General features: G+C 34.9%; 2 protein-coding genes and 18 non-coding genes across 24 annotated transcripts in view; 1 reads left to right on the top strand and 19 right to left on the bottom strand.

The window, feature by feature from the left end:
* Window positions 1-12,386, bottom strand: part of LOC144844309 (ras-GEF domain-containing family member 1B-like) — an 80,012-nt gene extending 67,626 nt beyond the window's left edge. For 2 of the 3 annotated variants that reach the window (XR_013612414.1, XM_078701153.1), the window contains exons 1-6: window positions 12,316-12,386; window positions 5,573-5,696; window positions 3,879-3,971; window positions 2,719-2,753; window positions 2,292-2,376; window positions 1,770-1,820 (exon numbers count right to left, since the gene is read on the bottom strand). Coding sequence is in view for 2 of the 3 variants with exons in the window: in XM_078701153.1 (XP_078557279.1) it covers window positions 1,770-1,820; window positions 2,292-2,376; window positions 2,719-2,753; window positions 3,879-3,971; window positions 5,573-5,677 (369 nt within the window). In the remaining variant the exon portion in view is untranslated. Of the gene's footprint in view, window positions 1-1,769; window positions 1,821-2,291; window positions 2,377-2,718; window positions 2,754-3,878; window positions 3,972-5,572; window positions 5,697-8,968; window positions 9,040-12,315 lie in introns of those variants that run through there. The other variant, XM_078701154.1, reaches the window with a different exon arrangement.
* A 576-nt stretch (window positions 12,387-12,962) lies between these two features.
* On the bottom strand, window positions 12,963-13,036 carry Trnan-guu (transfer RNA asparagine (anticodon GUU)). The gene has a single exon. It is a non-coding gene; the product is annotated as a tRNA-Asn (tRNA).
* Window positions 13,037-13,114: 78 nt separating this feature from the next.
* On the bottom strand, window positions 13,115-13,188 carry Trnan-guu (transfer RNA asparagine (anticodon GUU)). Its single transcript has one exon. It is a non-coding gene; the product is annotated as a tRNA-Asn (tRNA).
* Window positions 13,189-13,267: 79 nt separating this feature from the next.
* Trnan-guu (transfer RNA asparagine (anticodon GUU)) lies at window positions 13,268-13,341 on the bottom strand. The gene has a single exon. It is a non-coding gene; the product is annotated as a tRNA-Asn (tRNA).
* Window positions 13,342-15,194: 1,853 nt separating this feature from the next.
* Window positions 15,195-17,985, top strand: LOC144844320 (mitotic spindle assembly checkpoint protein MAD2A-like). 3 transcript variants are annotated; one of them, XR_013612418.1, is made up of 6 exons: window positions 15,195-15,354; window positions 15,731-15,877; window positions 16,186-16,306; window positions 16,533-16,636; window positions 16,996-17,298; window positions 17,386-17,985. XR_013612418.1 is itself a non-coding variant. In XM_078701168.1 (5 exons), the coding sequence occupies exons 1-5, from the start codon at window positions 15,282-15,284 to the stop codon at window positions 17,163-17,165; spliced, it is 615 nt and encodes a 204-aa protein (XP_078557294.1). In that variant the 5' UTR covers window positions 15,195-15,281; the 3' UTR covers window positions 17,166-17,985. The 3 variants fall into 3 exon arrangements, 1 of the variants encoding a protein (XP_078557294.1); XR_013612419.1 differs by having other exon boundaries at window positions 16,996-17,341; XM_078701168.1 differs by having other exon boundaries at window positions 16,996-17,985.
* A 2,082-nt stretch (window positions 17,986-20,067) lies between these two features.
* Trnan-guu (transfer RNA asparagine (anticodon GUU)) lies at window positions 20,068-20,139 on the bottom strand. The gene has a single exon. It is a non-coding gene; the product is annotated as a tRNA-Asn (tRNA).
* A 79-nt stretch (window positions 20,140-20,218) lies between these two features.
* Window positions 20,219-20,292, bottom strand: Trnan-guu (transfer RNA asparagine (anticodon GUU)). Its single transcript has one exon. It is a non-coding gene; the product is annotated as a tRNA-Asn (tRNA).
* A 79-nt stretch (window positions 20,293-20,371) lies between these two features.
* Window positions 20,372-20,445, bottom strand: Trnan-guu (transfer RNA asparagine (anticodon GUU)). Its single transcript has one exon. It is a non-coding gene; the product is annotated as a tRNA-Asn (tRNA).
* Window positions 20,446-20,524: 79 nt separating this feature from the next.
* Window positions 20,525-20,598, bottom strand: Trnan-guu (transfer RNA asparagine (anticodon GUU)). Its single transcript has one exon. It is a non-coding gene; the product is annotated as a tRNA-Asn (tRNA).
* Window positions 20,599-20,677: 79 nt separating this feature from the next.
* On the bottom strand, window positions 20,678-20,751 carry Trnan-guu (transfer RNA asparagine (anticodon GUU)). Its single transcript has one exon. It is a non-coding gene; the product is annotated as a tRNA-Asn (tRNA).
* A 231-nt stretch (window positions 20,752-20,982) lies between these two features.
* Trnan-guu (transfer RNA asparagine (anticodon GUU)) lies at window positions 20,983-21,056 on the bottom strand. The gene has a single exon. It is a non-coding gene; the product is annotated as a tRNA-Asn (tRNA).
* A 79-nt stretch (window positions 21,057-21,135) lies between these two features.
* On the bottom strand, window positions 21,136-21,209 carry Trnan-guu (transfer RNA asparagine (anticodon GUU)). Its single transcript has one exon. It is a non-coding gene; the product is annotated as a tRNA-Asn (tRNA).
* A 79-nt stretch (window positions 21,210-21,288) lies between these two features.
* Window positions 21,289-21,362, bottom strand: Trnan-guu (transfer RNA asparagine (anticodon GUU)). Its single transcript has one exon. It is a non-coding gene; the product is annotated as a tRNA-Asn (tRNA).
* A 235-nt stretch (window positions 21,363-21,597) lies between these two features.
* Window positions 21,598-21,671, bottom strand: Trnan-guu (transfer RNA asparagine (anticodon GUU)). The gene has a single exon. It is a non-coding gene; the product is annotated as a tRNA-Asn (tRNA).
* A 2,606-nt stretch (window positions 21,672-24,277) lies between these two features.
* On the bottom strand, window positions 24,278-24,351 carry Trnan-guu (transfer RNA asparagine (anticodon GUU)). The gene has a single exon. It is a non-coding gene; the product is annotated as a tRNA-Asn (tRNA).
* An 87-nt stretch (window positions 24,352-24,438) lies between these two features.
* Trnan-guu (transfer RNA asparagine (anticodon GUU)) lies at window positions 24,439-24,512 on the bottom strand. The gene has a single exon. It is a non-coding gene; the product is annotated as a tRNA-Asn (tRNA).
* A 79-nt stretch (window positions 24,513-24,591) lies between these two features.
* On the bottom strand, window positions 24,592-24,665 carry Trnan-guu (transfer RNA asparagine (anticodon GUU)). The gene has a single exon. It is a non-coding gene; the product is annotated as a tRNA-Asn (tRNA).
* Window positions 24,666-24,744: 79 nt separating this feature from the next.
* Trnan-guu (transfer RNA asparagine (anticodon GUU)) lies at window positions 24,745-24,818 on the bottom strand. The gene has a single exon. It is a non-coding gene; the product is annotated as a tRNA-Asn (tRNA).
* Window positions 24,819-24,898: 80 nt separating this feature from the next.
* On the bottom strand, window positions 24,899-24,972 carry Trnan-guu (transfer RNA asparagine (anticodon GUU)). Its single transcript has one exon. It is a non-coding gene; the product is annotated as a tRNA-Asn (tRNA).
* A 79-nt stretch (window positions 24,973-25,051) lies between these two features.
* Trnan-guu (transfer RNA asparagine (anticodon GUU)) lies at window positions 25,052-25,125 on the bottom strand. Its single transcript has one exon. It is a non-coding gene; the product is annotated as a tRNA-Asn (tRNA).
* Window positions 25,126-25,129: the final 4 nt, after the last annotated feature.

The raw sequence follows: 25,129 nt of genomic DNA, 5'->3' as shown, positions 1-25,129 counted from the left end.
CATAAAATTCCAAATTCAGAGGCTTTGTTTAGACTTTTGTTATATTACAGATGTATACCAGATGTGTGGACCTTGCTAGACATCCATGAATATTGCAAACCTTCATTCTCTCTTTCCAGATGATGCACATGTGTTTATTAATAACATATTAACAAACATGTGTTTCACATACACCACAAAATAAACATGTTTTGTCTTCTACAGTCAAATGTTTCTAAGGGCATGTTTCTGCTGCATAAAAATAACCGGTTAAAATCGGTGTGAATAAATTAACTCCATTTTCTTGGGAGCAGAAACAGGACAAATTTGTGATAACCGGTTAAAGGCTGCGCAAAATAACCGGTTAAAAACACCCATTTAATTCGGTGTTAGAACGCCATTTAACCGGTTATCGCTGGGCAACTTTTAGCTGCAACACAAAATAACGGTTATGTGATTGATAGCTGCTGACCCCGAGTCAACTGCACGACAGTAACGTTTGAATTAACCGCCAGGACCAATTGCATTTTGGGTAATTCTATAGATTTTTGTCAACGACCACCCCGGCCGTTCCAAGGCAAAACCACGTAACTCGCATTTTGGTCAATTTTGAGATTTTTTCATTTGGGGAATTATTACAAATTTATGAACAACCTGTAAAAATTTCAGGTTTCAGAGATCATTATTTTTAGAGATAGTACCACGTATCTTTAAGCAAAAAACAAATAATTCTAGTATTTTCCAAGGCAAAACAACGTATCTACCAGATACGTTGTTCTGCCACGGAAATGCATACGATTTTCGCTTCAAATTCTCACAATCAGCTAAGTTACGTAATTTTTAGACAGAAACCGCTGATGCATGACAATATGCATAGCAACGACCTCAACTAAAAGTAAAAGATATATTAAACAATACTAGGCTTTTTAGGCTAGACAACTAATTTAATGTATTAAAATTTATTCTAAGAATTAAATATATTTACGAAAAAGTTCAGGCAAGCTTGAAACTAGGCTAGGCTATTATTTTTGACAGACCTACCTAATCTAGCCTAGGCCTAGTATCCCAGTACTGTCAATGGAACTAGGCTAGGCCTAGGCTAGTAGGACGGCCGTTTTTGCATTGTTGTACGTGGGCCTTGTAGTAGCAGGTTAGTACCGTAGGTAGGCTATAACATAATAATGTAAGTCTATATCATAAATAGTTAAAATGGCTAAGCCTAGCTTCAAATGCACTCTTTGTTAAGCCAACCTAGTTGGTAGGCATTATTAGTGATTGCAGCCCTCCCTGTTGTTCAAAAAGAGTTTCAATCCATTGTTTTTAAAATCATCACAGTTACGTTGTTTTGCCATGGAATGACCACAGTTACGTTGTTTTGCCACAGGATATCGCAGTTACGTTGTTTTGCCTAAGAAATGACTTTCATTCTATACACGTCATTTCCAAGGCAAAACAACGTATCTGTTAAAAGTGGTAATAACTTTTGATAAAATTGTTTAAATTATTCAACATTTCGTATTTAATAATAATTATTATTTATATATACTCATGCAAAATTTCACATCATTACGATAATTTGTTGCTGAAATGCAAACACTCAAACTTCAATTCAATTTTTCTCGAAAAGCAACATTTTGTAGTTACGTTGTTTTGCCTTGGAACGGCCGACCCATTGATTTAACTGGTTATTTTGAAGCACAAATTGAGCAGAAACACGGTATTGCTATTTTTAATCAGCAGAAACAGACCCTAAGCAAATTGATATTCAAATATATAATTGGATTACTTACTCTTGTTTTTGGTGTTTGTTTGAGACCCAAATGCGGCAAGCTTCGATGGGGCTATGAAGTAATTTAGAAATATTTTTAAATGATATTAATAAAACTAGATATGCCTATAAACTTGGATAAAGTTTACAGGCACAACTTTATGATATATTTTTATGTTTACAATTTTTTCTATTGTATTTCCCCTCGTTCATTTCATGAGACAATATCCCCTGAATAAGGGTGTCCCAAAGGATTTCTACTAGGCCTACTATGCTTTTATCTTTCTGTATTTTTATATGTTATAATTTGTATTTACTTGTAACTGGACCATTTTGGAAAGCAGTACTGCATTACTGAAAATGCAATCCAGTCAAAAGAAAGAATAAATAAATAAATACTGTATATAACAATAAGACAAACATCTAAAATACACTGAATATCATCGATGCTGCTCTTTTACCACGGTCCATACCCTCATACATTGTTACCTTTAGTTTTTGGTTAATTTTTTTTAAATTGAACTCCCATTAACATCTTATTTACCTTTAATGTATAATAGCCTTTGAACATGTCACAAGCTGCTTGTTCATACTCCCATTCAAGCCTGTCATGTTGGATCTGAAATCGTCTGCAAGAAACCAAATTCAAATATTTTAAATCATCATTAGAACATACAATGTATGTGATAAATGTGTTGTTTATTCTATTCATATTTGATTTTACAAATGTAACCATATGCACTGCGTTTAACAACTTAACTATTAAACTACAGCCATGAATCTGGTAATGGCTTACTAAATTAAGGCCTTTACACACACCAGGCATCAACACCAGTATTTTTTTATGTGCAACCCAGTGTGTGTAAACTCTTGAAGGGCTATGAGTTAAATTTCCTATATCCTAATTAAACAATTTGTTTTTTTTTTGTTAGAAGGATATAGTAAAGTATAATAAAGGTCTGACAACTTACTCTAAATTATTCTTCTGCCTTTCGAGCTCTTTTTCCTTAAAAGAAAAAACAATTATTTAAACACAATATCTATAACAACACCCTCGCGCTGAGCTAAAAAGTCTTTCTTACCAGTTTTTACTTTTCATGTTTATTTTGAGAGATTTGACTGGAATTTATACAATGAAAATTGTTTTGAAAATGAAAATTCTATTATGTACTGTATCGAACATGCACATAAACTACATACATTTAAATAATTATTAAAACTGTATTATTCTCTTTTTAGAAAAACTCTGTTGGCATGATCAACTGTTCATACATCAAATGATGTATACCAATTTTTAACTTCAATTTGTTTTATATGAAGATGATTGCAATATAGTGTTTCGTAAATCAAAATAAATCTATTATAAAAGTATCAACTTCATACAAAATAGAATGTACTTGATTTAACATTAAAACAAGTAGGAGTAAACTTGAGATTGTAAATGTTGATAACATCAATACAAGAATTCCTAAAAGAATCCTATATTATTTACCAAAAAGGCAAATTTTTCATGTACAGTATCAAACTCAGTCACAATTTTAAACAGTGAATTAAAAATTCTAACTAAAGCAAAATATTATTATATAAATATTAATAAAGCACAGTTTCTTTTTTATTGCAATAAAAAACAAAAGGAAAAACTATTATGAAATGAATACTAAAAAGCGAAATTGAAAAAAACATTCTTCTTCTATATTTTCTTTCTACCAACTGCAATAAAAAAAATCTAAACCTACAAAAACATGAACACTAAATTTGAAAATACTAGGAATAAAAGAAAAACAAAAGTAAACATCGAAATATTTTTCATCTACAATAAACCTACTTCTTCATATCGATTTTCTCCGGACTGCAATAAAAAGTAAAGAAATAATACAAAAGCAAATAAGATGTTGAATTTAGCATAGAAATTTTAATTTGTTAAAACTAAAGACTAGTTTCTATAAAATTGGTATATTATTACAACCTTTTGTCTATAAAATCATTTCAAACAAAAGTGATACACTCTTGGCGATCTTGGTCCCACAAAAGAGTGAAGAAATTTTACGGAAGCCTGTAATATTTATATGTGATAAAAATACAACTTAGTTTACTGGCTATTAGATATTGTTATATAAAATAAAAAAACTACCTTTTTTGTGCCTTCAAGATGTCTTTTTTGTTTTATTTCTCGTTGAAGTATTGCCAACTTCAGCTTTTCTGCATCTAAAAGCCGACTTGTTACCTAAAAAATATGTTAAAGGCACTTGGTTATTCTATTGGTTGTTTGGTCTTTCAGATTTAATAACACAAGTCTGCTGCTCTGTACCCAAATATGGTAGTGATAGCCCAAATATGGTAGTGATGACATCATCATGTCCATATATGAGCACATCACATAAAGTTTGATAGTGTAGACAGAGCTTTTGAATTGATCGACACCCTTTAAAACACAGGAAATGTGCAGCCCCTGTGTTCTTCTACCCTTACCATCCTCTCGCCTGCACCTAATCCTCCCTCTCTCTCTCTCTTTCTTGGGTTTTTCATTTGTCAGGTCATCAGAATGATGATTTACCTGTGAAAGCTCTTTGACATGATGTATCTGTAACAGATTTAATGCACTCTGCTATGATGTTATTTTTAATATTTAGAATATCTTAATTGAACCTCCCATTGGTAGACCCAGGGGTGTCCGTTGAGTCCCAAACCCCATCCTCGATGTCCTTTTTTAGAAGTACTAAAATCTACTATTTGTTTCTTTTGTGTATAAACTGATGAAGTTCTGCTGAACGGGTATTTACTACTGCTCTATTTTTGTTTAAAAGCACACCTAAATTTTATTTGAGATGTTTTTTCATTGCTATGAGCTGTAAAAGCCACAAATTTATGCATACGCCCCAGCCTTTACAATTTGTGATGACATATACGTTTGACTACTAACAGATCAAAGGTTTCATGATATTAAAATAGACCATCTGACATGATTTGAAAACATAATTAACAGTATTCCTGTAATATAATAGAAATGTCATGACAATGAAAGGGAGCTCTCTCCCAACAGGTGTGTGATAGATCATTCGATGTGAACTGCTGCTTTGATTGGATTCAATGTCAATATTTACTTGAAATTTGATGGTAAAAATATAGTGGTGATTTCAATACATTGCCTTAAGAGATGAACAAAAATAATTAATTTAACTTATTGTATGAACTGATCGTCAATTGGCATTTGCTTTAAAAATGTTTTATTGTGTTAAATGCAATAGACAGCAAATACCTCTGCTATTTATTATTTATTTATCTAATTTTTTTTTTGCAGCACCCACACTCTGGAATTCACTCCCCGCACAAACACTGCTCTTCTGTTGCCTTATTTTAAAAATTGCTCAAAACTTATTTTTTCGACCACTAACATGAATAACGCCTTTGATTTTGTACCTCAGTCTTTGAATTGACGCTTTATAAATTTTGATATAATAATAATAATTATAGTATAGAAGATGAGACAAACGAAACAAACGTAAGGGTTGAAATATTTTAACCACATATTATATTATTATAATACGTCACCATATATTTTTATATTTGTTAATTTCTAAAAACCATGAGAACATTGCTCAAGTCTGTAGCCAGGATTTTAACAGGGGATAGTTTGATTTCCACAAAGGGAGAAAAAAATCATCACAAGCTGGGCTAGTAGGTCTTTATCATAGTATTACTTACTACTGGTCTCTAGTTTGAAAAGAGCACTTCAGTGGGAAAAAAAAAGGGGAAGGGAGAGAGGGTGTTTGAACCTTAAACTCACCCCCTTCCCCTGGTTAAGGGCTTGATGAACTAGTAACTTACATCAAGTTGTACCCCAAATATGTCTTTCTGCTGTTTACGTCTTTGAACGACTACTGATGATGGAGCAGAGGAGGGTGATGCATGTTGCTGCTCCTCTTGTGTCATCCTTGCTACACCTGTTCACCTACAAAATAAAAAAAACATCACATAAATAAAAAAGATTGTTCTCAATTATTTACATGCTTATCATAAACAGTATCTAGTGAAAACTATGATTTTGGTAATGTAATTGACAGCAGTGCTTGTTCAAGAGATTTATATATTCAAATTATTTAGTATTAAAACTATACAATTACATAAAAACTAAACGGATACGGACACTTTAATACTGTGTATGTTGAGGTAGCCCTACTAGTAGTTACAAAATGGTTATAGATAGGACATTAGGGACAGAACCCTGGATAGGTTCCAGGAGTCATCACAAACAGTTTCAGAATGCTTTCTGGATGGGTTCATTTAAAAATCTTTATTGATTTTAGAATTTGCCTGAAAAGGTAAAACTCCTGTATTATCTTTTTTATACTTATAGTCTCTGACAAATGTGGCTTTGTTGATCTTTTTCAAAAGCATGACTAATAATAAATGACAATGGTTGTTTACAATGGTAACTATGTAACAGAGTGACATACAAAGTAGGCCTTCATGAAAGTTGATGTGCTTATTTACCATGGTTACTATGTACTGTAACACAATGACAAAACATACAAAGTATATGAAAGTGGTTACTTATTTTTATTTGATTTATTTCGATACCATACCATATAAGTACACGAACAGATTAAAAATTAAAATTTAAAAAAAAAATTACTTGTAATTATTGCAAATAAACAATATTTGCTTTATATTATTGGGATAGGCATGTCTAGATTTCATTTCTGACAATTAAACAAATCACTTTGTCATTAGGTTTGTACTTTGAAAGTTAAACAAAGTTCACTAGTCTATTGTCAGACATCTTGTTAACACATGTTCTTGATGACTTAACAGTTTATGTTTGTTTTTGGTTATTTTTGTTATGTATATAGTAAACATTGAACTTAGTTCTACTCTATGGCTACTAACTATGGTGTGTGTATAGGCGAATGTATGAGCCTGCAATGTTTGGTGGACCAGAAGTTCCGGTTTGGTATACCCTATAGAGATGTTAATGTAACTAATAATTTGAATGAGCAGTGTTGTAAGTTAAAAACTAAGATTATACCATTGGGTCTGTTTCTGCTAAATAACGTAAATTAACCGTTTATTTTAAAATGGATTAAAAATAACAAGACCGCGTTTCTGCTCGAAATAACCGGTTAAATCAATGGGTGGTAAATCGTTAGAATTACTCAAAATGCAATTGGTTCTGGCGGTTAATTCAAACGTTACTGTCGTGTAGTTGACTCGGGGTCAGCAGCTGTCAATCAAATAACCATTATTTTGTGTTGCAGCTAAAAGTTGCCCAGCGATAACCGGTTAAATGGCGTTCTAACATCGAATTGAATGGGTGTTTTTTACCGGTTATTTTGCGCTACCTTTTAACCGGTTACCACAAATTTGTCCTGTTTCTGCTCCCAAGAAAATGGACTTCATTTATTCACACCGACTTTAACTGGTTATTTTAAAGCAGCAGAAACAGGCCTGTCCACATCATGTCATTAGAAACATGTCATTAGCAACATGTGTTGTACATTGACTGCCCTTCACATTGTTCTTTCAACATCATGGTTAAAGTCATTACATAATGTATAATCAACATTAAACACATCATAATTCATTCATCTAAGTGGTAGCTACAATACAACCTGACATACAAATCCATTAGTAAAATAATTTCGCTAATGACTTTTACATACAAAGATGATTGAATAATTAATACCACAATCATTCAATTGATGGTGGAAAGACTGAGAAAATCAGGGAAGATCAAAATGATCACTCTTTCGTGATGAAAACATGAGGAAAAATAGCAATAACGATACTGATGATGCATTTTTTTGCTACTTTTTATAAATTCAACAATTAATACTCCTTAATATAAATGAAACAATAATGATATTCATAAAGGAATTGTTCAATTTCCATATTTTATAGGAAATTAATTTTGTCAACCAGCTTTGTTTGAAAACTAATCAATATGTAGGCCTAGCCCAGATAAACAAGTAGTCTTGAACAATACAATTACACTATATATGTGTAAATATATACCATAAACTGGTAAATATGGACAGATAATAATCTGCCACTTAATATGTAAATAATATGTACAATACAATAATAAATGTGTGTAGTTGGTGGCTTTCTTGTAGAATGTAATTTTTGTTTTGTTTATTTCTGTGCTCTGTTCTGGGTTGCCAACTAGCATAGGTGTTTAGCACCTGTTTGGTCTTTCCTTGCCTTTTATATTTGTTTTTTCTTTGTTTTGTTTATGGCAGAAAATTGAATAAATAATTTAAAATAAATAAATACAATAATTTATTCTGATAATTTGTATTATTACTGACCAACTGACCATCTTTGAAGGTCACTATTCACTATTAGTATTAACTTATGCAAAATAATAATTATTTTTAATATTAATAGTATTATAATATATAATAGTTCCGAGTTGATTGTATCCAACTCTATTAACCTACCTTTGTGTACCTCTATTATGAATAGACCTACTCAAAACTCGCTTTAATTTCTCTTTACTATGCATTACTCAACATTATATATATTTCACTAAAATAACTTAACAATTATGTTTGGGCAACTGCTGAAAAGTTATAAGTGCTTTGTCATGCTCAAAGTACACCTCAATGAAACTATATATCATAATTCCGGAAGATACAAAATATAAGGGTATTGATCCCCTTCATTGGTTCTCAGTAATTGGAATAAAAATATACCAATGAAATTTGAAAATTTGCATATTCTTAAAACTGATAAAAACAAAATTATTAAGTAATTTAATTTTTAACATAAGGCATGATTTCTTGACAATTATTAACAATTAATAAATGTGTATAAACGTAATAACAAAATAAACATGATATATATATTATGAACCTATTTTCTTAGCTGCCAATTTAAACATATTTTTGTATTGATAAATACATCCATATGTCTAACTTTATCAATACTATACTAGCTATTAGCTATAAGTATTACAATAACTGTATAAATAATAATAACAATAAAAGAATAGGCCTATAATAATTTCCAAATATCCTATTCACAATGTCCAAGATAGCAAGAAATATTACGATAGAATTTCATATTCAGGAATTTATAATATTATCACAGTTGTATAAATCCATCAATATCTATAAATAAACATTTACATAAAATAACTCTATTTTATTGATCAGCAAATCATTAAATAACATATAAATTATCCTTAATACTTTAAATTATTTTATAGGTTATACTTACATGCAACATGTACTGATATCAGAATCCAATCAACATATGTCTGATATTAAATATTAGGAGAGAACTAAAAAATCCGACATGTCAGTTGGAATTACAATGTTTTGTGAATTGGCAACGAGGCTGCAATAAACCTAGCCAGAATGCATTGAAGCCTGCCATATGATTGTGATCAATGCCAAGTATATTGGTCTTTTCATACCACAATTGATTGGTTGAATTCATCTCATATAGAACACATGTCTAACACCATGTTTTAAAATCTAACACATGTATTTCCCAGTCGGTCTGGGATTTATCACCTTTAATTAATGGGTTTTTTTGGTGCTTTTTTTGGACAATTTCTTTTCTTTTTAGCTTTAATATTCCAAACTATCCTTTCTGTATTGTATGCGTCACGTTAAATAGATATGCTAAAAAATAAAAAAGGGAACAAACAGGACAGCCAGGTTTAGAAAGATAATTTAGCAAAAATTAAAGGAGAGTACAGGGTGCTTGTCGTTGAAACAAGTCAATAAAAAAACAAAAAGAGACTGTGAAAGTAGAGGCTACAAGATCGCCAAAGATAACAAATTCTAATTCGAGCAAGGAAGGAATAACTTGTCCCCATTTTAGGGGATCGAAAGGCAGGTTGGGTAAATAAGATGAATTTTAACATGATCACTCAAGATAGTACTTCTAACAGAAACGGGGTACTCAAAATATGGTATAAAATAATTATACATATATAAGTTCAATTAAGGGTCTGAGTAAGAAGCCTGAATTCCTAAACAGATTTGATTTTTCCCCTAACCCTAAGTTATCACCGGATTATCATCGGATTTTGGGTTTGGTGTCTTCCTTGGTGGATGGTCAAAATGATCTGAGTGCTCATACCCAGGTCCAACATTTGGAATCTGAGGGTGGAGCTGATAGGGGAGGCTAGGGGTTTGGTTTTGATAGAGCTCACATAGATTGAGCCACTGAATGGATACAGAGGTATTCAGCAAAGAAGTTCTGTATTGGGTGCCGTAATACGGGGGTGGGGAAATTGGTACTTTTCGAAAACTGTGCTACTCTGTCCAATGTGCTAAGAAAGTACGAAAAATTTAACAGCCTCCAGTTTCTCTATGAGATTAAGTGGGGAAAAAATCAGCGTCCCCGCCACCCCAGGCAAGGTCCTCAACGGTCTCGACTAGGCCGATTGCACAACCCAACCCGCCTTCTTCCACTCCCGTCCACCAGAGGATGAGGGAGAGGCCGTGGTCTGGTTAGTCGAGTGTAGACCAGGCCCACGTAGTGTACACTGAATTTATGTATGTGGCACCGATTAATGACGATATGTTGCTGTGGGAACGAGTACACTTTCGCTTCAGAAAAAGGTGGGGGAGGTTAGTCGTAAGGTTGCCTGGGTGACGGTTGGCAAATGCAGGGTGCTCCCTCCGTTTTTGGTGGGGTATATACGTTGCTGTATAAAATTCATTAATTATTTAATTCCAGCAACCATTTATCGGGGTGGGACCCAGGTTTACGTGGCAAATCTTACGGGAAGGTTTGTAACAACGAAACAGAGAGAGTTTGTGGGGAATGCCACTGATTGGGAAGGTAATTATGCACCCTCAAGGGGGGTCAGTGTCCGTCGTAGGGGTGGACATTTCATGGAAACCCTCCAAATCAGATGCCATATGGGGGTACTGGAAAATTAATATGGGGGAAAGGGATAGGAGGAAAATGGAGTTCATTACTAAGTACGGGCTATTTCAGTTTATAAAAATGCCGTTCGGGCTGTCCAATTGCCCGGCCTCTTTTTCACTGTCTATGGGTTTAGTGCTGAGGGGACACGGTTCTTATGTTTCTGGACGACATTGTAGTTATGGGATGACATTTTGATGACCATTTAGGCAATGTCACACCAGGGACGAATTCATTTTAGATGTGGATTCGTAGACCTGGCATTAGGGGAGAGCTAATACAAATGCAATTGGGGGAGGGGGGGCTGGAGAAGTATGGTAGCACCTGTTTCAAGGCGGAGCAGCACGCAATTACTGTATGACCAGCAAACAATTGCTGGTGGTGGTATATATAAAACGCCATTTTCGCCACTCTTGGGTAGACCATTCAGGGTTAGAACAGACCATAGCAGTCTGGTCTGGTTATTATCTTTCAAAAACCCCCAAGGGCAATTGGTTCATTGGATAGAGGAACTTAGCCTCTATAATCACGTCCTGGAACATTGTAAGGGGGTACTCCAGGGGAATGCGGATGCCCTATCCTGTCAGGCCAAATTGGTTGCCTACTTTGAGCAGGGAGTTGACCCACCAGAGATATGCAATGCATCACACTGGACGGTGGGTCCGGTTATGGGAGGATGCAGATGACGTGGTCCCTATTTCACAAAGCCGGCAGATAGGACCGGACCCTAATGAGAAGGGGTTTGTGGACTTGGGTATTCCGTAAAGAGCTTGAACAATTTCCAGCTAAGGATCTTGATTTAGGGGCAGCAGCTAATTTTGCCACGGGAATTGCAGGGTGTGGCTCTGCAGCATCAGGGAACGTCCCGCACTAAACTCCGAGCTAAGTTTTTTTAATATGGGATGGGGAGAGAGGTGGAGCGCTACATCCGTGCCCGTGAGATCTGCAAAAACAACAAGACTACACTAAGGGCAGGTCTCCGTTACCAGAGGTCCACGCAGGGAGCGCCAATGGAGCAGGTCCACATCGATTTCCTGGGACCATTGCTGGACATCACCGAATGCTGGTGATGTTCAGATCCTGATGATGGTGGAACAAGTGGGTAAAAATTAGTCTGTTACCTTCACACACTGCAGAGGTGAATGCCATGGGCCTTAGTGGGTAATTTTTTTGGTCGTTTTGGGGTCTCTCTGTAAGGTTCTTCAAATCCATAAAACCCAGATGACCAGTTATCCGCCGTCCGCCAATGGACAGGTCGAGCGCTATAACCGCACTCTGATGGATGCGGTTTGTTGCTTCGTGGCGAAAAGATAACATTAGTGGGACTTTCACTTACCTATAGCGAGGGAATTGCGGGCGACCATTAAGTGATCAACAGGGTTTATACCGGGGGTGGAAAGTGAACCTTCCGGCTGATCATATGTTTGGGAAATCAGTTAGCCACAGGATTTTGCTGTGGTAACAGACTATACTATAGTACTATAGCAAACGATATTATACAGATATTACTGTATTATACATTGGATTTTCCCCAAGTGGGAAAGAAGTACCCGGATAAGTGAGTACTTACTTTACAATAGATAAATATTGTAAATACAATAATACATACAAACACGATCTCTCTCTCCTATACAATCAAACTATGAAATGAACAATTTTAAACAAAATGGAGTACTTACTAATCTCCATTTCTAATTTATCATGACTATTTAATATACCATTACAATTTAAGAACCAGCTTCACGTTGCTTAGCAAGTAGCAGTACAGCATGACAGTTGCTGCGTCTAAGTGTGCTAATAGTCTAGTCTGCTTGTAGTAAATACAGAGGGCTCACTTTCACTTTACTTTATTATCACATACTTGTTATTGTTCATCAAACCATGGATGTTTCCTCCATGATTAAAAACTAAAAATGAATTGATGATCTCCAGTTTACCAAGCATATACGACATCGAAAACAGGTTGGAAAAAAAAAATTGAATAAAAAAAAGATGTTAAATGTGCTCTCCCTGCCTCAGCACTAAGGCGCTGCCACAGCCTTTTGGGGTCGTTTCCAGCACATCACCAGATGCATTGATGTTGTCGCCTCATGATGTGTGGTGGAAAGGGGGACGTATAATTCTGTGAACCCCAAACACAGTTGGTCGCATACCTTTAACTCTATTCCACCGACCAGCATGGGAATCGAACCCACGACATACGTGTTGTCAACACGACGCTCAGGCGACTGAGCTAACTGATCATTTTGGTTTTAACAAGGTTAATATGTATATTTATAAATAGAATATAAATATAAAAATGAATAGAAATTGATTAAAACCATATCGTCCCTGGGTGGGCTTGAACCACCAACCTTTCGGTTAACAGCCGAACGCGCTAACCGATTGCGCCACAGAGACATATTGGTTAGAATGCTTTATTATTTGGAATTTGTGAAATTTATATAAAAATAAAATAGAAATTGAGTAAAACCATATCGTCCCTGGGTGGGCTTGAACCACCAACCTTTCGGTTAACAGCCGAACGCGCTAACCGATTGCGCCACAGAGACATATTAGTTAGAATGCTTTATTATTTGGAATTTGTGAAATTTATATAAAAAATAAAATAGAAATTGAGTAAAACCATATCGTCCCTGGGTGGGCTTGAACCACCAACCTTTCGGTTAACAGCCGAACGCGCTAACCGATTGCGCCACAGAGACATATTAGTTAGAATGCTTTATTATTTGGAATTTGTGAAATTTATATAAAAAATAAAATAGAAATCTCAGCTCTAGATTGATTGAGTTCGAACATCTACGGATTTTTTTTTTAATGGAAAATAATAAATATGTTTTTCTTTTATTTTGAGGGTTGTAAATTTCAGGCCTAAACAAGTGGACCTTTTTTTAAAAATCAGAAACAAAGTTGTATGGCATTATTTTTCCATTAAATATACTAGGCCTACTATGAAACTTCGAAAAGAAGACCATGTGCTCCTCCATTTTTAGTAATCTTGGGTGGGCTTCTTTTCCACATGGAGTTCTTTTCGAGATTACTTTTGCAAACTAAAAGAGAGGAGCTGCTAGGTTCCCGCCCGCAAAATGTTTTATTTACATGATTTGAACAATCTTCTAATGTACAGATTAACAACATCAAAGTTTAACAGTGTGGCGTGTTGACCGCGAATGACTAACATACCATCTTCCCCATAATACACCTGCACAAACTCATTTGCATAACAACGCACGGCATACTAAACTGTTTAAAATAGAGCTGCAAGGTTCTCGGAAATGACATCCATTATTTTTTTTAACACGTATAAGAATCTTCATGGTTGGGGCTGAGCAAAGACAATGTTTAGAAATAGAGCTGCATAGGTTGCCGCCCGAAAAAATGGCATTTTAAATGATTTGAAATTATATGAAACAAATTATATGATTCTGAATCTACACTAATACAAACTTTGAGTGCCATATTAATTGATAAATAAGAGGCCTACTTTGTAATTACATTAAGAACACAATAGAATTTTAAAGATATTTTAGGCCTAGTACGTCTACGACCCAATAGTAGGCACTATCAGATAACATTATGATTTGTTGAAGTTGAACGACCTTTTGTCACGAACGAGGAGAGGCTATCTTTTCTTATGGTATGTCCGATTATAGCTACCATGTATTACTTTTGAATTTAAAATGATTATGTAACAATCGAAAATCCTGTGCACAGTGTACGTGTATGTTGTTATACTTTTAAAAATAATATTATTAAATTCATATTTATATTGTATGCTGATGGAAATTTTACGCTAATGATATATTATCCCCCAAAAATCATGAAAAATAAAGATTTCAGACTTTTAATAGGCCATTTTGGAGTTTTAATGAAGTTACTCAATTCCATAGAAAAAAGACGATTTCACTTATAAAAAAACAAAATAAACAGTTAAATTTAACCAAAAAGTCATTGCTTGACAGACAATTTGACTATTTGTTGGTTTAAATTATAGTTTTTTCAGGTAAATCATTTTTTTGCATTAGAATTACATATTCAACAATAAAATGTTTACAAAATTGTTTTTTCAGGGGGACAATAGGCCTAGGCCTATATCTTTAAATTAAAAACTTATATTATTGAAGAGTCTAGATTCAAGAAATTGATTGGTCCACTTAAAATGGAAATTTATTATATTACTTTCAGAATAAAAAAATACATACAAAATAATATAGCCTAAATCCTATTATCAATACAGTATATCAAATTATGAAATAAAATTATGAATATCATTAAAATAAATTAGGTCAATTAAAATCCTAAAAATACTGTACAAAAATAACTGATACAGTACTAACATCTTGTAATAAGTCTTGTATGAGTAAACATTTCTTTCAATTACTTTTCTACATTGAAAACAAATAACAGAGAGTTTTCGGAAACGCACCAATATTTTATTTGGACTTATTTATTTTCTTATAGATTACGGAGGCCATGTATAGATCAACAAATTATAAATTAATAAACAAATTAAAAAAAAAGAATTGTTGTTCTTCTTTAAAATTTTGTTTAAGGTAGCGCCCTCTATTGTTGTGACACAACAACCAATCATTTCAATTCATCAACACGTTCTGATTTTCGTGCGGCAAATATAACTTCTACGAAAATGACAACTAAACAAGCTGCAAAAAGCAAGATCACACTGAAAGGCTCCAGTGAAATTGTTGCGGAATTCTTTTGTAATAACATGTATTTTTATTAAAAATTGATGGTAGTTAACTATTTTTAGGCTAGGACATGACCATATGCCTATAGCCCAGTTAGTACAGTGAGTAGGCTAGTAGGCCTCTAGCCTTGCCTTGTTTAGTTGGTCGTTTCGTCCCTCTTGCCGTGCCAGTTCATTCATTCATACCATTCTAACCTAGAGCTAGAATAATGCTATATACAGTAATATAGAGGCTTGGCTATAAATGATAGGCGGATTTTATATTATGAATGATTTAACTTGTATTTGCAAGTGCCAATTGCAACCCAAAAGTAATTTGACCAATCAAAACTTAACTGATTCTGATCTTCTGCTGTGTAACAAGGCAAGGTATTGTTAATACTAAATAGATTATGGAATCAACAGTATTCTGTATCAACGTGGTATCTATCCGTCGGAGTCCTTCAGCCGCTCAAGCAAGTACAATCTCACCATGTGGACTACTACAGACGAGGAATTGAAGAACTATCTTAATAATATTGTTACTCAGTTGAAAGGTAGGTTTACTGGGTTAAGTATCATCCCTTAATCAGACTAATATATTTTCCCAACCAATCATTGAGCTCTGTCTACACTGTCAAACTTTATGTGACAAAAAAACCCATGGGCATGATGATGTCATATCACTACCATATTTGGGCACATCACACTTTGTTAGTCAAAACTAGTTTGATAGTGTACGTAGACAGAGCTTTACACTCTCTGGTAGCTTCACCAACAGTTGAATTCGAGAGGGAATTTCTACCTAATTTGTAGCACCATCCATTAATTTCTGAATATTATAAAACTAATTGTATTACTTTAGAATGGTTAACTCAAAAGACTGTTCAAAAATTGGTATTAGTTGTTACAAGTACCGATAACAATGAAGTTCTTGAACGCTGGCAGTTTGACATCCAATGTGACAAGGAAATGAATAGTGAAAGGTAACACCAATTTTGTATAAATTAAACAATGCATACTACGTTAAATTTCAGACACACTACTTATTTTCAGTGTAAATTAAATGGTTGTCTCCTGACAACAATGAACAGTTAATCAATTTATACCCATGGCAGGGCTATAATTAATACAGGTAGATTGAATTCTGTACTTACTTGAAAGAAAACGGTGATTAAACATTGCATTAATTAGCATTTTTATTTATTACAGTAAGCCTAAGGAGAAATCTCTTGAAGAAATTAATCGTGGTATCCGAGATGTTGTACGACAAATAACTGCAACAGTTACATTTTTGCCACTTTTAGAATCTGGATGTAAGTACCAAATAAAAGTTAAATACAATGTAACATTCTATCAAAAGATGTTTATTGGGCAATCAATTCCTCTCAGTGACGTATCTAGGATTTTGCAATAAAGCGGGGTGGGGGCGTTGGTGCCTCTGAACCTGATGACCTGGTGTCAGATTTATCAAACATGCTTATATTTTTTTTTTAAATCGTCTTAAAGCTATGTCTACACTATCAAACTAGTTTGACAAAAAAAGTGTGATGTGCCCAAATATGGTAGTAATATGACATCATTATGTCCATATATGTGCACATCACATTTTTTGACACGTAAAGTTTTATAGTGTAGACAGGGCTTAAGATTTCAATGATCTTGCTCTCCTAAGGTGTGTTTGATCTGTTGATTTATACGGACAAGGACCAAGAAACGCCAGAAACTTGGGAAGAGTCTGGACCTCGAATGATTATCAACTCCCAGGAAGTAAGGCTACGTTCGTTTACAACATCAGTACACAAAGTTGATGCCATGGTGTGCTACAAAAATGATGATGTTTAAGTTCCACAAAGTCAAGTATTCTTTCAGACAGGGAGGGAATTTCTTAAGGACGTCTGATATGAGAAGTATCGAGCCAAGAATTGTGCTTAAGTTATTTGGTAGGATTTAGTACCAAGCCAAGAATTGTGCTTAAGTTATTTGGTAGGATTTAGTACCAAGCCAAGAATTGTGCTTAAGTTATTTGGTAGGATTTAGTACCATGCCAAGATTTATGCTTAAGTTATTTGGAAAGATCATGATTCATAGGGGTTAACTAATATTTTGTGAAAGCCTCCAATATGTAAATATGTTAGCTTGTAAAAAAAAATTATGCAAATTGTACAAATATGTAAAATAGATTTATTTTTTGACCCTGAACCTGAATGCCATCATTGTTGTGATTGTAATTGTCTTTATGAATTTTAGTCAAGTCCTTTTGAATCCTGTCTGGATGTCCAGATTTGATCATTACAGTAACAACTCTACTCCCAAACATTTATTGTAAGACTTTGTTGTACAGTTTATTTTGAGAATTCTGTCCTGAAAAGTCAACAGATTGCCATCTATTCAGCTTATTGGTACTAATTAGAAATATTGACTGTAATATTTATTCATTCTAAACAATACATACATACTCTTTTAGGGGTAGGGATGTTAAAATGTGTAGACATGGTAGTTCAACTTCAATCAAATGTGCTAATAAAATATAAATTTGAAAACATTTAGCTTCAGCTATAGCATGTTTTGTTCTGCGAGTCATTAGTAAGATCATTTGAACATCCATAAAATTGTGTAAATGTCATAACTTTGTCGAATAAATGTAACCACATTCAGTATTGTACCACCTGTCTATTATTATATTATGCTTGGTTACCACTAAAGACGTAACGCAACGCAAGGGATTTGACCAATCACAAGCGATGGATTTATTCGCTTTTCATTGGTCAGCACGCTTGAGCACGTTTACGTCCTTTCGTTGCGTCATAGTGGGAACCAAGCTTTACTGTTACAGCAGTGGCGGAACTATGGTTTTCTTAGGTTGGTGGCCTTAAAAGGTGTATCTTTAAGCCAGTTTTCCATTAGCGAATATATTCGTAAGAATCAAACATTCTTGAGTTGTGATTGCGCATTTTGCATGTCACAAAAAGTATTCATACGTATATCCATTAATCAACACTAGATTTGCATAGTGGAAACGGTCTAACTTCGGGATTATAATTTCTTAAAGATGTATTGTCCCCCCTGAAAAATGATTTTTTACTTTTTTTTGTTGAATATGCCATTTTAATGTCGCATAATTGTTATCCACTTTGACCAAAAATTGGATCTAAAAAAAATGTATTAAACAATTTTAAGCAAAGAATTGTCAAATTGGCTGCCAGCTAATGGATTTTTTGTTAAATTTAACCATTTATTATGTTATTTTATAAGTGAAAACATTTTTTTTTCGGTTTTTTTCTAAGGAAGTAATTCAATTAAAACTACAAATTAACCTATTCAAAGTCTGATTTAATTAATCTTCATTTTTCATGTTTTTGGGGGACAATACCTCGGCACCTTATGTGTGCATGAAGGAACTAGTTGCCTACCATAAAGTTAAGTAGTCAATTTTCAAACTTTTCAATTGCATCTGCGTGACATGATGCTAATGGGTCTACGGAACGTAGTTGCATTTCTATCATGATCAGATTAAGTCTCTAGACGAAAGTACTGTCTTCAAGTCCAAAGGAACACCAGTTATGGAAAGTATGCATTTTGCTAAAAATCCTCGAATTTCTATTCTTAGTTTTTACCTATCTCTTGAAATATTCACGATTGGATGACTTTCTCTGTAACCACTTTCAAACTGGTAGTGTCAAGCAGACAGAAGTATAACATGCTGACAACCATGAGCAAGAAAGCGGTTCACAGAGCACGTACCAACCCCTAGCACCGTAATGGTGACAGCAGGGCCGCAGCGGTACCGTAGCAAAGGAACCTGATGTTCAGACCATCCACTCGATCAACGTCAAACCATACGTCACTCTGTATTGCGTATGCTGATGACAGGAGGGTTGAGTCTGGTTGATTGAAGTTAACCAAGAATAGAAATTCAAGGAAAAAAGCGAAGTATGCATAATGGTTCCATAACGGGTGTTCTTGTGGAACCAGAGACAGTACCTCCTTCCAGGCAAACATCGTGAAATGTAAGCACTAGAAGTGTACCCTGACACTACGAGATCACACGCAGCCGTTGTCTGACAATTGCAGTGATTGTTAATGTTTATATAGGTCCGACAAAATACAAGAATAAAATCTTACGTCATACGTAAGCTGTTTCATTGGATACTTAAACTTACTGACGTTGGCAAATAGACAGCCCACTGAATACCGATGATCCATTGTTATGCAATTCAGACAACAATGAGAACGCCACGTATGAACGTTATAGTTATACCCTTTGCCTTCAGTCAAGGGTTAATTGCGAAAACTGATCTTCACCCCAATGGTATACATTACAAGAAACGTCAATTTGGAAATTATAATATTATATGTATCTTAAATAATTGATGGGTTTTCAAAAGGTGTATGAAGCGCAAAATGCATTCACGTCAATGAAACGTTATACAAAAGAAAACCTACATATCCTGCATGAAACGGATAGCAACAGTAATGTATATACAGTAGTAATGTGAACTAGAATTTAATTCGTCACTTTGACGAATTATAGGTGATCATTTTTATCATTTTACTGAAATTAAAGTGAATAATAATATTCTAATGTAAAAGATTAACAAAATCAAAATTTGTCTGAACCACCAACCTTTCGGTTAACAGTCGAACGCTCTAACCGATTGCGTCACAGAGACATATTGGTTAGAATATTTTATTGTTTGGAATTTGTGAAATTTATATAAAAAATAGAAATTGAGTAAAACCATATCGTCCCTGGGTGGGCTTGAACCACCAACCTTTCGGTTAACAGCCGAACGCGCTAACCGATTGCGCCAGAGACATATTGGTTAGAATATTTTATTGTTTGGAATTTTTGAAATTTATATAAAAAATAAAATAGAAATTGAGTAAAACAATATCGTCCCTGGGTGGGCTTGAACCCCCAACCTTTCGGTTAACAGCCGAACGCGCTAACCGATTGCGCCACAGAGACATATTGGTTAGAATATTTAATTGTTTGGAATTTGTCAAATTTATATAAAAAATAAAATAGAAATTGACTAAAACCATATCGTCTCTGGGTGGGCTTGAACCACCAACCTTTCGGTTAACAGCCGAACGCGCTAACCAATTGCGCCACAGAGACATATTGGTTAGAAGGTTTTACTGTTTAGAATTTGTGAAATTTATATAAAAAATAAAATAGAAATTGAGTAAAACCATATCGTCCCTGGGTGGGCTTGAACCACCAACCTTTCGGTTAACAGCCGAACGCGCTAACCGATTGCGCCACAGAGACATATTGGCCAGACTGTTTTATTGTTTGGAATTTGTGAAATTTATATAAAAAATAAAATAGAAATTGAGTAAAATCATATCGTCCCTGGGTGGGCTTGAACCACCAACCTTTCGGTTAACAGCCGAACGCGCTAACCGATTGCGCCACAGAGACATATTGGGTAGAATGTTTTATTGTTTGGAATTTGTGAAATTTATATAAAAAAATAAACTTAGAAATTGATTAAAACCATATCGTCCCTGGGTGGGCTTGAACCAACCTTTCGGTTAACAGCCGAACGCGCTAATCGATTGCGCCACAGAGACATATTGGTTAGAATGTTTTATTGTTTGGAATTTGTGAAATTTATATAAAAAATAAAATAGAAATTGACTAAAACCAGATCGTCTCTGGGTGGGCTTGAACCACCAACCTTTCGGTTAACAGCCGAACGCGCTAACCAATTGCGCCACAGAGACATATTGGTTAGAAGGTTTTACTGTTTAGAATTTGTGAAATTTATATAAAAAATAAAATAGAAATTGAGTAAAACCATATCGTCCCTGGGTGGGCTTGAACCACCAACCTTTCGGTTAACAGCCGAACGCGCTAACCGATTGCGCCACAGAGACATATTGGCCAGACTGTTTTATTGTTTGAAATTTGTGAAATTTATATAAAAAATAAAATAGAAATTGAGTAAAATCATATCGTCCCTGGGTGGGCTTGAACCACCAACCTTTCGGTTAACAGCCGAACGCGCTAACCGATTGCGCCACAGAGACATATTGGGTAGAATGTTTTATTGTTTGGAATTTGTGAAATTTATATAAAAAAATAAACTTAGAAATTGATTAAAACCATATCGTCCCTGGGTGGGCTTGAACCACCAACCTTTCGGTTAACAGCCGAACGCGCTAACCGATTGCGTCATAGAGACATATTGGTTTAGAATATTTTATTGTTTGGAATTTGTGAAATTTATATAAAAAATAAAATAGAAATTGAGTAAAACAACATCGTCCCTGGGTGGGCTTGAACCACCAACCTTTCGGTTAACAGCCGAACGCGCTAACCGATTGCGCCACAGAGACATATTTTTTATAATATTTTATTGTTTGGAATTTGTCAAATTTAGGCCTATATAAAAAATAAAATAGAAATGTTTTCGTTGAATATGCCATTTTAATTTCGCATCCAAAGATTTCGATCGGAAAAAAAATAATAAAATTGTCGGCAGCCTGTCAGACAATAGGTTTTTGGTTAATTGTAATAATCAATAATGTGAAATCATTACTTTTGTTCGTTTCTGTGATCTATGGAAGTGAATAACTTTATTAAAAACTGCAAAATGGCCTATTCAGTTTATTTAAATTTATTAACGTCCTCATTTCATATTTTTTTGGGAACAAATCTCAGTGATAAAAATGTCGCATACAGTGTTGGGTATATGCAGTGCAGTCTAGCCCTGTCTGAGCTACTAATAATGTCTGAATGTAATGGTGATCTTGCATAATTGTAATTTTAGTGTAATTATCATAATATAGAAAAATCATAATGAACTTTTGCCTTTTGTATTGTGAACTAAACGGATTTTTAGTCTCTACAGCTCACTAATGTCGGTCGTCGGGTTGTTAAATACTAACTTGAGCACGCGACTGCAGCCATGTACTGTATATGGCCTTGTTCTGGTTCTAACTGGTCCAATGCAAATTTGGGAATTGAAACTAGCTGACCAGTTGTCAATTTTCAAGTTTCTAACTTTTCAATTGCATCTTCGTGGCATGATGCTAATGGCTCTACGGAACTTAGTTGCATTTCTATCGTGATGATTAAGTCACTGGACGAAAGTACTGTCTTCAAGTCCAAAGGAACACCAGTTATGGAAAGTATGCATTTTGCTAAAAATCCTCGAATTTCTATTCTTAGTTTTTACCTATCTCTTGAAATATTCACGATTGGATGACTTTCTCTGTAACCACTTTCAAACTGGTAGTGTCAAGCAGACAGAAGTATAACATGTTGACAACCATGAGCAAGAAAGCGGTTCACAGAGCACGTACCAACCCCTAGCACCGTAATGGTGACAGCAGGGCCGCAGCGGTACCGTAGCAAAGGAACCTGATGTTCAGACCATCCACTCGATCAACGTCAAACCATACGTCACTCTGTATTGCGTATGCTGATGACAGGAGGGTTGAGTCTGGTTGATTGAAGTTAACCAAGAATAGAAATTCAAGGAAAAAAGCGAAGTATGCATAATGGTTCCATAACGGGTGTTCTTGTGGAACCAGAGACAGTACCTCCTTCCAGGCAAACATCGTGAAAATAATGTAAGCACTAGAAGTGTACCCTGACACTACGAGATCACACGCAGCCGTTGTCTGACGATTGCACTGATTTCTAATGTTTATATAGGTCCGACTAAATGTAAGAATAAACTCTTACGTCATAGGTAAGCTGTTTCATTGGATACTTAAACTTGCCGACGTTGGCAAATAGACAGCCCACTGAATACCGATGATCCATTGTTATGCAATCAGACAATAATAAGAACGCCACGTATGAACGTTATAGTTATAACCTTTGCCGTCAGTCAAGGGTTAATTGCGAAAACTGATCTTCACCCCATTGGTATACACTACAAGAAACGTCAATTTGGAAATTATAATATTATATGTATCTTAAATAATTGATGTGTTTTCAAAAGGTGTATGAAGCGCAAAATGCATTCACGTCAAGGAAACGTTATACAAAAGAAAACCTCTTGAATCGCGGGAGTCCTTCTTTACAAAATGTTCTATATTTATCTCATCAGTCCCCATTAACCCCATATAAAACAAACTGTTTAAAACATGTTTATTCTGGGACGGTGCGGCCACACAACTACCATAAACGTTTTATGCATACAATAGGCCTACATATCCTGCATGAAACGGATAGCAACAGTAATGTATATAGTAATGTGAATAATAATATTCTAATGTAAAAGATTAACAAAATCAAAATTTAACGTGTTTTAGCGTGTTGACCACGAATGACTAACAATACCATCTTCCCCACTGCAAGTGTACAAACTCATTTGCATAACAACGCATGGCATACCAAACTACGGTGAGATATAAATTCTCTTCCAAACACGAAACAAATAAAATTAATTAAAATTGAACGCGCTAAACATACAATTTAAGAGATAATAATACAGGTGGCGAACAAAAATAAAGATGTTAAAGTGTGCTCTCCCTGTCCCAGCACTAAGGCCCTGCCACAGCATTTGGGGGTCGTTTCCAGCACATCACCAGATGCATTGATGTTGTCGCCTCATGGTGTGTGGTGGAAAGGGGGACGTATAATTATGTGAACCCCAAACATAGTTGGTCGCATACCTTTAACTCTATTCCACCGACCAGCGTGGGAATCGAACCCACGACATACGTGTTGTTCACACGACGCACAGGCGACTGAGCTAACTGGTCATTTTGGTTTTAGCAAGGTTAATAGGATATTTATGACGTAATGAAAAATTACGTAATACATAAAACCATATCGTCCCTGGGTGGGCTTGAACCACCAGCCTGTCAGTTAACAGTCGAACGCTCTAACCGATTGCGCCACAGAGACATATTGGTTAGAATATTTTATTGTTTGGAATTTGTGAAATTTATATAAAAAATAAAATAGAAATTGAGTAAAACTATATCGTCCCTGGGTGGGCTTGAACCACCAACCTTTCGGTTAACAGCCGAACGCGCTAACCAATTGCGCCACAGAGACATATAATTGGTTAGAATGTTTTACTGTTTAGAATTTGTGAAATTTATATAAAATATAAAATATAGCCTAAATTGAGTAAAACCATATCGTCCCTGGGTGGGCTTGAACCACCAACCTTTCGGTTAACAGCCGAACACGCTAACCGATTGCGCCACAGAGACATATTGGTTAGAATATTTTATTGTTAGGAATTTGTGAAATTTATATAAAAAATAAAATAGAATTTGAGTAAAACCATATCGTCCCTGGGTGGGCTTGAACCACCAACCTTTCGGTTAACAGCCGAACGCGCTAACCGAATGCGCCACAGAGACATATTGGTTAGAATATTTTATTGTTTGGAATTTGTGAAATTTATATAAAAAATAAAATAGAAATTGAGTAAAACCATATCGTCCCTGGGTGGGCTTGAACCACCAACCTTTCGGTTAACAGCCGAACGCGCTAACCGATTGCGCCACAGAGACATATTGGTTAGAATATTTTATTGTTTGGAATTTGTGAAATTTACATAAAAAAATTATATAGAAATTGAGTAAAACCATATCGTCCCTGAGTGGGCTTGAACCACCAACCTTTCGGTTAACAGCCGAACGCGCTAACCGAATGCGCCACAGAGACATATTGGTTAGAATATTTTATTGTTTGGAATTTGTGAAATTTATATAAAAAATAAAATAGAAATTGAGTAAAACCATATCGTCCCTGGGTGGGCTTGAACCACCAACCTTTCGGTTAACAGCCGAACGCGCTAACCAATTGCGCCACAGAGACATAT

This window comes from Antedon bifida, chromosome 6 (genome assembly GCF_963402885.1).
Source record: "Antedon bifida chromosome 6, ecAntBifi1.1, whole genome shotgun sequence".
NCBI lineage: Eukaryota > Metazoa > Echinodermata > Crinoidea > Comatulida > Antedonidae > Antedon > Antedon bifida.
This window is presented reverse-complemented; position numbering and strand designations above follow the sequence as displayed.